This window comes from Frieseomelitta varia, unplaced genomic scaffold, assembly GCF_011392965.1.
Source record: "Frieseomelitta varia isolate USP_RPSP 00005682 unplaced genomic scaffold, Fvar_1.2 scaffold_926, whole genome shotgun sequence".
Taxonomy (NCBI): domain Eukaryota; kingdom Metazoa; phylum Arthropoda; class Insecta; order Hymenoptera; family Apidae; genus Frieseomelitta; species Frieseomelitta varia.
The window spans coordinates 434,654-450,006 of record NW_025110730.1 but is presented as its reverse complement, the minus strand read 5'-3'; the positions used below and the strand labels follow the sequence as shown (position 1 = coordinate 450,006).

General features: G+C 35.3%; 1 protein-coding gene across 3 annotated transcripts in view; it reads right to left on the bottom strand.

Annotated features, from left to right (window-relative positions):
- Window positions 1–15,353, bottom strand: part of LOC122537720 (dipeptidyl aminopeptidase-like protein 6) — a 192,477-nt gene that overhangs the window by 47,854 nt on the left and 129,270 nt on the right. For 2 of the 3 annotated variants that reach the window (XM_043671135.1, XM_043671136.1), the window contains exon 2: window positions 10,011–10,255. In XM_043671135.1, the coding sequence (XP_043527070.1) occupies window positions 10,011–10,112 (102 nt within the window). In that variant the 5' untranslated portion in view covers window positions 10,113–10,255. The remainder of the gene's footprint in view (window positions 1–10,010; window positions 10,256–15,353) is intronic. The other variant, XM_043671138.1, reaches the window with a different exon arrangement.

Genomic DNA, 15,353 nt, shown 5'->3' with positions numbered 1-15,353 from the left:
ATAGTATTTTTATATTTTCTATTTGTTATTTCTATCCTATCTTTTATGTTTTTATATTTTTAGTAAGTTAATACACAGCTTAAATTGTTGTCACAAATGTTCGTTATCTTTCTATTATTTTCATTATATTTTTGTTATATTTTATATTTTATTTTTATATATTATGTTATATAGTATATGTTATATTTTATTTTTATATATTATGTTATATATTATATTTTATATTTTTATATATTATGTTATATATTATATGTTATATTTTTATATATTATGTTATATATTATATTATATTTTTTCATTATATTTTGTCTGTTCATTACATTTTTATTATATTTGTACATTCTTTTAGGTTTTTATTATATTTTCCATATATTCCATATCTCGCACCATTATTTTTCACGAACATAAACTTCGGACCGATCATTCGTTTATCCCGATAATCTAGATTTTAAACCGAATATTGAGTTTCGTATTCTAAACCGAGCATCCCAGTGGGACGTAGTTCTACGTTATTTTAAAATTGATAGCTGGTTATCGCAGTTCTGCGGTGTTTTAAAGCCTGTCAGCGAATATTGCTGACATAGTTCTACATCGTTCTATATTCCAAACCGAATCGCTATATTTTATAAACCTTTGTACCTCCTGAAAAATCAACAGTCATTCGTCAATAGAAATTCACAAAACAATTTCAAAACATATACAGAGGTGGACTGGCGCGCTCGATGAAAAATTATCGATGTTGTAAATTGTTTAATCTTGGCGAGATAAAAAATCATATGACAATCATAGTTGACCTCATTTTGAAATCTCTGTTTTTCTAATTTTGAGTTCCTCTTTCCCAAACATGCTTTTACATCATGTAGTAAGTGAGAAAGCAGAGATATTTTTGTTATTGAAAAAAATATAAGAATAAAGATTTAAACGACTTCAAAAATCACTGAAAAATGTTTTCATGGCTAGATCTATCATAATCTTGAAGATCAAAGTTTCCCTTCTACGAAGATCTCTTAAAATTTTCTGTACCATTTTTCTTTTTCGTCATTTTATTGAACTTTGAACATCAGGGTTAAACGATAAAAAAAATTCAAGAAATCCTAACATTTTGCCATTCAACTCTAACGCTCAGAGTTCAATAAAACGGCGAAGGAATAATCGTGCAGCAAGTTTTAAAGGTTGTTGCAAAGAGGAGAAACTTCAGTCTTCAAGACCATGATAGATTTAATCACAACAACCTATTTTAACTAATTTTGAGGAGCGTTTGAATTTTGACAGCTTTCAAGAATAAAAGTACTCTACAAAAACATTTTTGAAAGATAGTAACTCAAAGCGGAGGTTCCACTTACTTTAAAGTGAGGCCAACTGTTATAGGTCGTCAATTTATATGGAGGCTTTTACTTCTTTATATAAATATATTACGAGATTCAACAAGAAACTATTTATTTTAATTTATGTATAACAAGATCCTCATGTTTGCTTCGGTTGATTCTTAATCAAGATTGCAATATATTTTTCTCCATTTTATTTTCTTCTCTTTTCATTTGTAATCAACGTCGCCGTTGTTAAACTGGTTTTAAAAATACGCTCTCTCCTCAATTTATTGCTTGAAGTTAATATTTGTAGCAAATGTAACTTTTTTTCCTATTTGAATAAGTTTCGAGTTCTATATTTGTGTTTATTGGATGACAGTTGTTTATATCTGGTTATCTGTGATTATCTTCTATTTTCCATCTGGTCTTTGCTACAAATGCCAGTTTTAACCTTTCTACTGAAACAGTTCTTTCTTCTCCAATTTAAATCGTTACACGACATTTCTTTTTCACAAAGTTATAAAATATTGACAATCTTCCTGCTAAATTTTACATTCGTACTCATAAATATTAGGAGATCATAAAGTTCCTCTCTCGCAAGCAACAGGATCGCGAGAATTTCACCCAATTTTTCACGCTCTTTCAGTTCTAGACCGGATGTAAACGCGTAAACAATTTCAGACGCCGGGAGCCAATGGGAATTATTTGGCTGCGTAGAGTTTCTACCACTTACGGTGGACAGTTGACGACACGGTCCACACGCGGCTCTTTCATGAATAAATCTGCATGCGTCTGAAAATTCACCCCCCTTCCCCCCAGCTGGCTGCCCGACAACACCGCGCAGCATGTAAATGTTATCCAAACACGCAGTTGTACTCCGACAGTCGGTATAAATTTAGATTTTCCCGCTGAAGGCTTCAGTTTTATCGATCCGGGATTCCAGCGCCGCTCCCTCCCCCTCCCAAACCCTCCCCATTACCCCTTTCTCCGCGCCTAGCCGCTCCTACGGAATTATAAACCGTACATACGTGTACACACGCGTAGCGTCTACATATCAGAGTTCGCTTTATAAATAGCGTTGCCGGCGATCGAGAGGGAACGGGAGAGATGAGGAGAGAGTTATATACGGGTCCGCGGGATCTGTGACATTCTACGGCGTCGCGTAAACTATTTCCAAACTTCTTTTGTTAAGGTTACGCCGAGAATGTCCCTTTGAGGCTCGCACGGTGACATTCTCCTCTTCTACGGTCGTTAGTCGCTATGGTGGGCGGGGGGAAATTTAGAAAGGAAAATTTAACACTGAAACTGGCGAAATGGTCAAAATGACCAATTGATATTTTATAGATATAAAATATATTTTATATCTATAAAAGTATATTTTTATAAGTACTTTATAAAGTATATTTTTGGAGGCTTGAACGATTCTTCGTGAAATGCGTAAATAAAGAGCTTTCGTACGCCTCATTGTACAGTGTGATCAACTGAGGGATTTGAAAAAGTCATAACTTGTTCATTTTCAATCTTTTTTATCTTCTTTTTTTTTTTGTAGGTTATAGAAAGAAATATTAAAAATCCATTAATCATGTTTCCAAATAAAATAATAAATATTTTATTATAAAATAATAAATTTATAATAAAATAAAATTTATAAATATATTTCAAAATAAAATAATAAATATTTTATTATAAAATAACAAATTTATAATAAAATAATAAATTTATAAATATATCTCCAAATAAAATAATAAATTTTATAATAAAATAATAATAGAAATTTAAGAAACGTGTGTTAAAGAAAGTTATTTTTGTTTTATATCATTCAGTCTTTCAGTGATCATTCTATAAAGAGTTTCTGTTTCTTTTACTTCAATATCTCTGGAAAATTTTACGCTTTAGTCGTCGGTGATTCTAGTGTTAAGCTGCATTCTACTTTTACTGTTATCATAATCTCGAATCTTGGTTCAGACGTTTCGAGTATTTTTAACCTTGAAATGTGAAATGACAGTATCGTTGGGTTATAGTAATTTAGGTTAGGTAATTAAAATTTGGAATACTTGCTTTTGTTTTGCATTTTATACTTGGTTTTATTTTTATTTTTATTTTGTATTTTACATCCTCCGCGGAATATGTATTTATTTATTCATTTATTTATCCATTTATAATTTAAATTTGGTTTAAATTCAGCAATATGTATTTATTTATTCACTTATTTAAATTTTTACAATAAAAATCCATTGAATAAACGGAAGACGCATGAAAAAACGATGACAATTCTATTAACATGAAAACTACTTTAAATTTAAATCTTCGCCTGAATGTCATATGCTCGCAAAAGTGTTTGAACATTCGCGACAGGAAGCTTATGCGTAATAACAATTACGTACTTCCAAAAATTGAGTAAACTTGCGTAAAGCGTAACTTCGATCGTTATCGCGCTTCCGAGTCGTTGCCTCGGCAAAATTTTGTCGATGATCGGATTAATAGCTCGTAAGCGGTATTCCAAGAATGTACCTTTGAGCCAGCTCAATGGCATTCTCTCTTTATCTGGACATTGCTCGCCAATGAAAAAAAGTTAACGAAGCTTGGAAAACTCAAAAGACAAACAGTTTACCGACACTCTCGTCACACGCGTGTTCTCGTATCTCCCGCCGAGAGATTTTACCAGCGATCGAATTAATTGTTCGCTAATCGATGATTCGCCAGCCAATGAAAGACTCTCGAGCCTTTTTTTTTGTACCGCGTAACCGGCGATCAGCGTTTTTGAACTTCGATCGACCAGGCCCGTGTAACGCTGATCGGTTAATAAACGCCACTCAGCGTTAGGACACGAGTGTACGGCACACAGGCGAGTTTGGCTGATCGTTCAAGTAGTATAGACTCGCGCGAGTCAGACATTGATTGAAAGACTGTCGTGAAACATGAAATGGTACATCACGGTACATCGTCGTTCGTAGGTCCTTCAAACGTAACATAAATTACATTCTGTTCTTGCATTTACGTTTTCTGATCACGTTGTATAATCACGTTTATATTTATATTAAACATTCTTCTCGCCACACAGCAGGCACGCGTGTGATTATGTTTGAACTTATATTAAATATTATCACGGCACGAGAGAAATTATCACTTGGCTACTGGAACGAGTTATAAAAACATTGAAATTATCGAGTTATAAAAACATTGAAATACTCGTTGTCTCGATATTCTTTCACGAACTAATTAGTAAATAATTCAAAGAGCGTTGAAATACATTTAATTTCGTCCCCTTGTCAAGCACTCCAGCGTCAAAGAGACACGAACAAACGTGTGGTTCCCTATTCTAAATTTACTAAACGCCCAAAGATCGTTACGCAACATTGTGTAGATTGTGTTATCGACCTCGATAAGCAGGAAACTCGCGAAACTTCCCTTATCTTTCGTTGGTCGATAATTATTCCTCAATATTCCCCCCTTTATCTACCCATCCTTCTCACCTGTCGAAATTTCAATCGGTCCGTAGAAGCAATCAGCCAACGAAAGCTCGAGAGTTCCTCGAGAACGCGAGAATGGCAAACGCAGAGAAAAAGACGAGGAGAGAGCAAGAAGGATACTCGGTTACCATTGAATTATACGAAGGGAGAAATCGGTTGCCATCGGTTATCTGCAGCTCGCAGTCGGCTATGGCTCCCTTCGAACGCGCCGAGTTTCCCATCTCGAGATGGCGCGGCAAGGGTTGTTTCTCCTCGACGAACCTTTGCCCCTTTCTCTCTCTCTCTCTCTCTTTCTTCCACGCGTTCTTTGCATAATTAACTTTCTCGAGGATTCCTCGAAAATGTCCTCGGTTGGCAACACTCGTCGGCGTTTAGTCGCGAGTTCCTCTCTCTCCGACGACAGTCAATTCTCGCGTGGCCGGTGACGAGAGCTGAGGAAACAAAGGGGAGCGAAGCCAGCAGCCGGTTCTGCATAATGAATCCCCGTCCCTCGACCAGTCTCTGTTCCCTTCTCTGATTCGTTCCGTGTAATTAGCCCACTCTCCTCTCTTCTTCTTTCTTCTTTCTTTTTTTTTTTTTTTTTATCGAGTTTTCGTCGACCGAAGACGTTTTGGAGATTTCTTGCTCCGGTACGTATGCATGTACCGAGATTGATTGATCGATGGTAAGTGGATGGGCCTCGAATTGATTGTTGTATTTATTTATCGTGTTTATTAACGCAACTCGGAAATTACACAAGGTGTAATAATATTAATTAATAAATAACAAATGATAATAAAATTTAAATAATAAATAATAAAACTTAAATAATAAATAATAAGTAAAATTTAAATAATAAAAATTAAGGCTTTTAATCTTTTATATAGAACGCTATTTTTCCGTTTGTCATGTGAAAGCAGCGGTCAAGACGAATTCGATTGTATGGTAAATAATGTCCTTTAGAGTTCTAAAAGGAATGGGAGAAATTATTAAGATATTTATAACGAGTCTGGCACGTTCACATTCGTACGTATGCGCAAAAGAACGCGAACACTTTGTATTTTGAAATTCATATATTCATTATTTCATCAGTATGCTAGCGAATACTAAGTAATATAAACTTATTTATAACAATTGTTAATTCCGAAGTGTTGAATTGGAGTGAATTACTTAACGAATTAACACTAGAACTACCGAGGAATAAAGTATAAAAATCGAAGAAATTGGAATGCAAGGAATAGGAAAAAGTTTATAACACGATAATGGACACGAACCTTTATTCTTGTTTTTTTTAAAAGTCATTCCAATTTCTAAAAAAAAAAAAACGCAACATTGTAAGTCCGCAAAATTACTCTAAAAAGTTATAAATTAGTTATTTTGACCACTTTGGTGTTAACAATCTTTCTTTCATAAGCAAACGAAACGTTCGATTGCAGATAGTCGTGACTTCTTTTTTCTTTCATAATTTCGCATTCCTAGCACGAGACGATTATATTACGAATAAACGGTACTTCTGAAAGTTTCTTTTCACAAACACACATAATCGTTTCTGCGACTGAAAGTAGAACAAGCAGAAAATGTTGATATTGAAGAATAACGACAATTTCCTTCTCGTTCTTTGAAGAATTCCACGAAGAATTTTGATAGAAAGTAAAGAGGATAAGAGAAACGGGGATTTTCAACGGCGAAAGCCGTCAGAAAAGTTGCGTAATTCTTGGCAGAACTTAAATCTCCGCCTTTGCGGGAAATTCAGTGGCAGCGACGATGAGGAACGACGACTTCGCAGAGTCGTTCACGTTAATTGTTTCGTTAATTCAGAGATCGTCGCTTAAGGAGACCACACTTCGCCAGAGTGTGGAAAATGGTGCTTACTTCAAGTGGAAAAGTGCTCGTAAACCGGAGGCGGGCATCAACAAAGAATGGTTAATGAAACGTAGAAAAAGATGAGTGCAATTTCTGTATTTAACGTGAAAGAATATCTCGCGTAAATGGTCTTCGCCTTGAGATAAAGGATTTTTAATTTCCCAAAGAACAGTATTTTCACGACGCTTCGTTGTTCTAATATTCTCGCTTTCTCTCAGGCGTGAAAATCAAATTTATAAACATACTCATCTGTTCAGAGAATTTTCAATTTTTAAATATTCGAAGCTTCCGGGATTTTCGAATCTCTAAATTGCTTGCATTTTGAACTGCGTATATCGTTGTTCAAGCATACAAATTCTCGACTTGTTAAAATATCAAAAACTGTAGAATTTTCAAGTTCTCAAGTTCTCAAATTCTCGGCCGTTAAAATTCTCAAACGTACGACGAATTTTCAGCTATTCGAAGATCTTTTCCAAGTGCACCCAACTTTCCTAAACCTCGAACTTTCTAACTTTCGAATCTCCAAGTTCTCGAATGTCGAAATCTTCGAACATACATCTCGGAACAAGAGGATGGCATACTTTATGTATATTATTTCTTATATTATCTATCGTAAAGTAGAGAGAATGCGTAGATCATCACATCAGTATCTTTGAGTGTGGATTGGTCACGTGTATTGTGTCGAATGTTATTACCGAGGCATGCAACTTCTCAGAAATACAAAAACGAAAATGTAAATATTATAATCCATAGTTTTGAGTCAGTCGTACGGGAGCTATCGAAAGTGTAACATTCGTGTGAAATACAATAAGTTAGTTAAGTGCGTATTAACGTTTGTAAAAATGAGCAGCGGAAGAAAGTTCAAATCAGCTGAAATACACGCGATATTGAAATTAAACGAACAACATTATTCTGAGACAAAAATATCCGAAATAATTAACAGAAGTCGTAAAGTGATAGTGAATTTACTACAAGATCCCGATAATTATGGAGAAAGAAAAAGTTATGGACGATTGCAGTGTCTAACAACTCAGGTTATAACGTGCTATATCACGTACATCGTACAAATTCGAGCTTGACCGCGAGACAAATGGCAGAAAAAGCCAGAGTTACGACAAATGTTAGGAATGTTCGATGTCTTTTAAAGAATTGTGAACATCTGCAACGACGAAAATTGCAGCAAAAACTTTGGTTAAAGCAAGAGCATCAGCTGTGCCGTTTGCAATTTGCAGAGAAATATGTTTGTACGAATAAGAAATGGCGAAGAATCACATTTACCAGTAAAAAGAGGTTCGATTTAGACCTGATGGTCTCCACTGCTATTATTATGATTTACGAAAGAAGCAACAACTTTCGAGTCATCGATCCATGGGATGCGACGGTATAATGATTTGGGGAGATATTGGTTACTAAGGTAAGATGAAAACAAAATTTAGTGCGGGAAAATTAAATAGTAAAAAGTACATTGAAACGATTGACGAACAAATTGACACGTATGCGATACCAATTGCCAGAAATAATTACATTTTTCAACGTGTACACCGCGAAAACAGTAAATCAATAGTTTGCGAACAAAGAAATTCGTATTTTAGGATAACCAGTTGAAGCTTCTGACTTAAATATTATAGAAAATTAATTGGAGGGATTTGACGAGGGCCGTATACTAGAATGGAAGAAAATTCGCAAATATTAATAAATTTAAAAAATATATTGTGGAGGAATTAAGTCAAAATCATTAAAAAAATGATACAAATCTTTGCTTCAAGGAGTAGGTGTCGTTATTAAATGCAAAGAAGGTCGTACTAAGTATCAAACAATTATTAAACTCGTTTCTTTTGTTTCTACCTACTGTTTTACACGAAACGTGCCATCATTTTAATCCGCTGAATATTACCATATTTCTATTCCTTTTTAATAACACAAAATATATTAAAAAGTTTAATTTATGTTACTTATACATGTCGATAGAAGCACTGCCAAAGAATGTATATAAAAAAGATTTTATACCATTTGTATAATGAGACGAAATTTAATAATTTTTGGGGTGTGCTACCTTTTTGTCCCGGGGTGTGTAATTCGTAATTCAGCTGCTCGTTTTTAATTGAAAAATTGCCTCCAGATTTCAACGAGGAGAGCAAAATACTGCCTCTCGTCGGCCATTCACGCTTCGTTAATGATCAACAAGTTAATTAAACATGTCATGTTAACAACTGGCGGAAACGATGCTGCGCCGATGAATTTTCTGCTGTGTCGTGTTCCCTTGAAACTATGGCAACGTGTTCCTTTATATGCAACAGAGTCGTATGTATTGTATTCTGTGCAATGTTTGGCAACGGTATGGCACACAACACGCTCTACACAACACGCTCTATCTTACTCGGTACTCTAACTCGCAACTATCAATCTCATTCCACCTCATATGCAAAATCCTCGTAGCAGCATGCGTTTTAATTAGGTTGCTCGTGACTGTTGCTATAAAATGTTTTCAGCCGGTGGTGTCATTGCTACCAATTAACCACTGTAATTGCGTTACAAAATATGCGAACGTGTGTTGCACGTGTCGTTTAAGAGACTTGTTTCAACAAAGTCACGGAGGTTGTGGATTTTCATGCGAAACCTGAGTCGCGATGAAAAATTATTTCGTGTACCAAACGTTAACGGAAATTGCATTGCATTCCGTTTAAAATTTTTCTACAAATGCAATGATAAGGGAAAGATTGACGCTGGAACCGTCAGAGATTTGCACGAAAGTGCAAGGAATGTAAAAAGATTTCTGGTACAATGAAAAACTCGAGTTTCAATTTTCATTTGTATATGTCACTTATATATATATATACTTTGTAGATTTACAATATGCTACGTTTGAATAATTTTTCGTGAAATATATATATATAATGAAATATATAAATATAAATATAAATATAAATATAGATAGATATATATATATATACATATAAATATATTTCTCGAAAAATTATTCAAACGTAGTATATTGTAAATCTACAAAGTCCCCGCGAGAGATTAGAAATCGCGATCTAAAAATGCGTTAACCTGTGTGCAAAATTCTCACAAATCCCCCCCCCCCCCCAAAATCGCCCCACTCAAACATCTCTCAAACCACGCGTCATTTCACACCCATGTGCATTAGTCTACGGTGCCAGATCCTAAACTGGTAGAAACTCCAGAAGAAAAAAGAGGAGGAAGAAAAACTATGATCAGTGATTGTCAGAGAGAAGCGAAGAGGCGTAAGACACAGAATCATGCGTGGAAAACCTGGAGAAGATTCGCGACGAACCTTGAACTATTCTCGACTGACAATGTGTCATCGTATCTTAGAGAGAAGTGGGGAAGGTGGGGGTGGAGGAGACGATGGACCGCTGGAGCGATTTACCTCTTTTACCTGGGCTGACTTTGAACGGGGATCGGCGACCTGGACGGTCTCGTCGGGAGGCAGCCGCCAGGAGTTCCTCTCGATGTTGACGCTGGCGTTCATAGCGGCCTCCTCCTCCGCCTCCCGTGTCCTTCGTCGTTCTTAACAGCTTCGTCCTTGCGCAAGCACTTCCCCGAGGTCCCCAGGGTAACCCCCGGGCCACTCCTGGGGCCGAGGTCTCACACCAGCAATCCACAGTTCCTCACCTGAAACGAGATTAACGAAATTGGCTGAATCTGTCGGCCGGAGCGAGTTACGAGTTGAGTGACTTGCGTTCGAAGTTGACTGATCGGCGCGGGGGATTTTAGTTAACGCTCTTCGGTTAATCGAATTTCCCATCCGTTGAATCGATTTATCCAAATGTCGGTTGCCAAATGTTGTGCAAGCGGCAAGTAATTGTATTGTGAATTAAGTTAAATTTCTCTTATAATAATATTATATATATATATAAAATATTATATAATTATAAATAAAATATATATATATATAAAACATATAACAATTTAATTTTTTTTTAATAAGGATAAGGATAAATATATATATATATATATATTTAATATTATATAATACTATTTAATATATAATTAATTTAATATTATAATTTTAATAATATTAATTAATATTATATAATATTATATATATTTAATATTATATAATTATAAATAAAATATATATATAAAACATATAAAAAATTTAAATTAGCTTTGTAAAACATTAAATAAAAATTTAATTTAGCTTTGTAAAACTTTGAGCGTTTAACCACTTGCGCTTGGCAACTGGATTGCGGACCGTAACGAGTGACCAAACCATATACAATAATTTCGTCGCTTCCTTTTTCAACTCGTCGGTATGATGTCACTAGATAGAAATTATTGAGAAATAATAAGTTTATTATTTGTTTCACTTAAATATACTCAAAACTGGGAAAATATTACAATTTTGGGACAAAAAGTTCTCGAGATGCGTGGCACGTCATTCCAGCGCAAGAGGTTAAAATAAATTGAACGTCTAAATGTTTAATGAAAAGAATATATCGAACTAAGACATACATTCATCTTTTAATAAGATTTATTCAATCCATTGTATTGTACTTTTTGAATCTTTAATAGGTAAATTCGTTGTTTTGTTGGTTGTTATTAATATTCTGATATAGACTAAACATTCAAAGGATTAATGGACGAAATATGATAAAGTTATTGAAACTTATTGAAACGAAATTCTAGTCGATTCCTGAATTAATTGTACATTCACCGATTGAATTTATTTAAACGCATGCCAGTTTCGTTTTTAACAAAAACTAGTGAAGTCGATTTATTCCGAAGTTAACTTATTTGGAACGAAAATTTTAGTCGGTGCTCGATTAATCGAACTTCTCTGGACCACAGTTCATATTACGCGAACGAAAAATAATGGAAAATTATTCGATCCTCGATAATGAAATTTTACTGTAGAAGTTGTCTTATGTAACAGATTTTTCTTCGTTAACTAGCCGCCATTATTACTCATCAGTAAGTTCTTGAAACTGACTTTGTTGAGCAACCTCCTAACGTTACGTTCATTTCCATTTATAATTATTAGGATAGTTACAGAGAGTGAAACGAACCTCAGAAATAATCAGAAAATCGTTGGGGCTTTAATAACGCAAACCTTGAATTATAGGATCTTCAAATAAATGAGGAAACTATATTCTTAATGTCGTTATCGAAATCTCATCTTTATATCTGCCTAGGAATGTGAAACTTTTCCTGTGTTACTTCGATTGTTATTTTAATGAATTCCGATAGTCGTAATCGAATTTCCATTCGTGTTGAAGTTAAATTCGCAATTTTGTTCTCACAAAATTATTGTTTTACGAAATTTGATTTTTAATGAAATTTAATGAGAGAATCATGGAAGATCAACATCGACAACTAATTTAACAATTTGCATTTGTTGTATAACAAAATTTAACTTTTGTACCATTTAAAATTTGAATTTTATCAAAATTTTTTTATAAATTTCTAGTTTAGCAGCTTTTCCCAATTTTAGTTTGTTTCGCCACAGATTTTTTGAAAAGCTTCAGTTCGCTTTTAAAATGTAACATCAGTCGAAGGAAGTCGAAAAAGTTATATAGTTCTCGTACTTTTTTGAACGTTGTATTAAAATTTTAAAAAACGTTGTACTAGACATTTCATTGTATCAGGCGAAATGAAATCAAATACGACATAATTTACATAAACGTTCGATAATAGCTGTGCTTGTACCTCGCGAATGTTCGTTTACGTCAATAATTTTCTCGACCTCGACTGATTTCTTGCTTTGCCGATAAAACCTAACCTAAACCTTCTCATTAGAGAAGGGGTAGCAAAATAGAAAATTTACTAAGCTAGAAATTTATCGCGACGATTAATCATCAAGACATTCGCAATTTCCTTCTCCTTTGAATCCCAACGTATTAATTGATCTCATTTCGTTCTTTATAAATCCACTCTTGCAAATTCCGCAAATACTCGATACTCGATTTCACAACCAGGATAAGACCAACTTCGTTCCGTCGCGTCTTCATCCTTGTTCCCGCTCTTCTTTTCTCCCTACTATTTTCTCCGTTCACTTCGCAAAAAAAGTATCAAACAAGATTACAAAAGGAAAGATAACAAAGCCTCTGTTCTGCATTTCGCCGCGGGTTCTGCTCGAACGAGGCAAACGAACCGATCCAGTTTCACCTGGTTAGGAAGTAATCGAAGAAAGACAGAGGGGAACAGCTTTCGGGTGGGAGGAAGCCGAGGCAAGGCGAAGCGGAACTGGATGGAAGAATAACAGGGAAACTAAGGCTGAAAATTGAATCGAACCGCAAGTCAAACACGGAGGTAAATGGCTAGAGTCGAAGCTACTTCGAGGCAAGGCCACGTTTGTTCGGATTCCACAGATTGGACGAACAGCACAAGTCGTTTTCACGGCGATTAATATCGATTTTTGATTAGAGCCGCAGTCGGCGAAGAAAAAAAAAAAAAAGGTTAAGGACGATTCTCGTGAAATGTCATGGTAATTTGCGTGGGACGCTTCATCGGCTTTCCTTGCCTCGTCGTCTCCTTGGCTCGTTAGACATGCCCGATTTTTATTCTCGCCCGATGGATCACGCCGATTATTTATAGCGTCATTTCATTGACAATCCTCGCCAACTTTCATTCTACTCGAATTTGAGGAGTTGGCTGACGCGCATCATTGATACGCGACAAATGATACGCGTGTTTTGTTCAGTAGAGGGAAATGTTTCAGGAAATTATTGGCAGTCCCATGGGCTAATACATTTATTCATAATTTGAATAAATTTGTTATATATTAATGAATTTAATAGATACATTGTATATTTATTAAATTTGAATTTATTACATACTCTTGTAATTATAAATTATAATACACTTTGTGAAATTCATTTTTGTTATTCGTTAATTTTATAATGACAAAATGATTATAAAAGGTATATACAAATTTGAAGGCACAAAAATATTCAGAGTGTAGTATAAAATTGTACTCATCGTGACACTTACAAATTTTCCAATTATATATTCGCGAAAGTGTTAAAATTATTCTACTAATCTTAGTTAAAATCGAACAAATGAATTCTAAAGTCCTGAAGGCTTTTTCAGTCAATAGATTCTTTAAGTTTCTGGAAAATATGAACGGGACGATGGACAGGGACAAAGGATAATTACGAATTCTCTAGGGAATTAAGCCGGAATAAAGGATTACATCGCTCAGCCTGTCCCATCGTTCCCTATGAATAATTTAATAAAGCTCGAAATTTTCTCGGCCGGAACGCGCACAGCCGGCCATTAGTTTATTTTCGATTTAAATTTTAAATCACGAGCCGTGCGCATTTCTAAAAGAAGAAAACATATTACGAAACAATTAACCATACATGCGATGTAATTAAATAATTAATTGGTATCTCCATTCGAAAATATACGAACAATCCTCGGCTTTTATAATAATTTTAAAATACATGCAAGATGTGTTTTAGCTGGAAAATAATACGCAAATCGAACAGCGATAATCAAATTAATTTTTAAATGCTGGTAAACGCATAGAAATAGGAAGACTTTGTAATTAAAACCTATTAAAACTTTGTAGAATTATTTTAATTTTACATTTCTTAATTTCACAGTTTATTCAAAGATAGAGGGATTTCTCATTTCAATGTTAAACGTTACACAGTTGTAACAGTTGTGTCCTAATCTTCCCAAATTAATAAACGCTCCAATAATGTTAATCTTTCTTCGAATCAATCTTCCTCACAATCAAAATTCCACTTCATTATGAATCGATCGAAAAATTCAGATAAATGCAAACGATGGTATTCGTACATTTGAACCTCAACCGCATCTTCATCGAAACGCGCTCACGAGGGTTTAATGTTCCATCATTTTCAAATCCTCGGCGTTTAGACGCTCTCGTTTAAGTACTCGTCGACCCTTCAACGAAGCACCAGCGAAATTTTCGAGATCCTTTTACAGTTACGACCGAAGTGCATACCACGGTTAATCTAACGTCGTCATCGAGACGCGGATCGCGCGCGGATCCTTGAAAACTTGGAAGCATCCTTCGGCGGTTGAGCCGGTGGTGGCTGGCAGAAATTTTGAGAAGAACTTTCGGGAATATTCATTGTCGGCCAAGGTTACTTTAAACGAATTTGAACTTACGGGGCCTGTGGGACACGGGAGTATGCTTCGAGAGGCTCGATACTTGTTACTCGTATCGACGTCAAGCAGGATTAGATGCTCCCCAAGGCATTGGACTTTGCCTCGAAGATATTTCACAGACTGATGGAGTTGCTGCGAGAACTGTCTTTAGTGATTTCAGGGTTCGCCAAACACCGTTTTCTACGGTGAAAGTGAAGTTTTATTGGAGAATCCTTCGCCATTAAATAATAGAATTCGTAGAGTCCGATTTCTAAATTGTACAGCTGCAAAGTTGCAGGAACTAAACATTTAATATTTCCCGCGTCGTACGTATTGTTTATACTGGTTTTCATTCAAAGAGTAGGATTTTCAATTCCGTTGAAATATTTTTGACTTTCAAATGACAAGAGCGAGACTTCGTATGTGTCAGAGTGCGAATTCGCTATGGATCCTTGATTGCTAAATTGTAGACTGCGGTAGCCTTGACCTTCAAATTGCACAACACACGTGCGGATGACGTTCAAACTGCGGAAGCTACGTTCGTAGAACTTACTCTGCCAAGGAACGACGTTTCCTTGGAAGTTAACGCATACTCTTGATATTTGATTTCGAAGATTCAAGCTACACGCGGCGTCCTTGGCGCCTG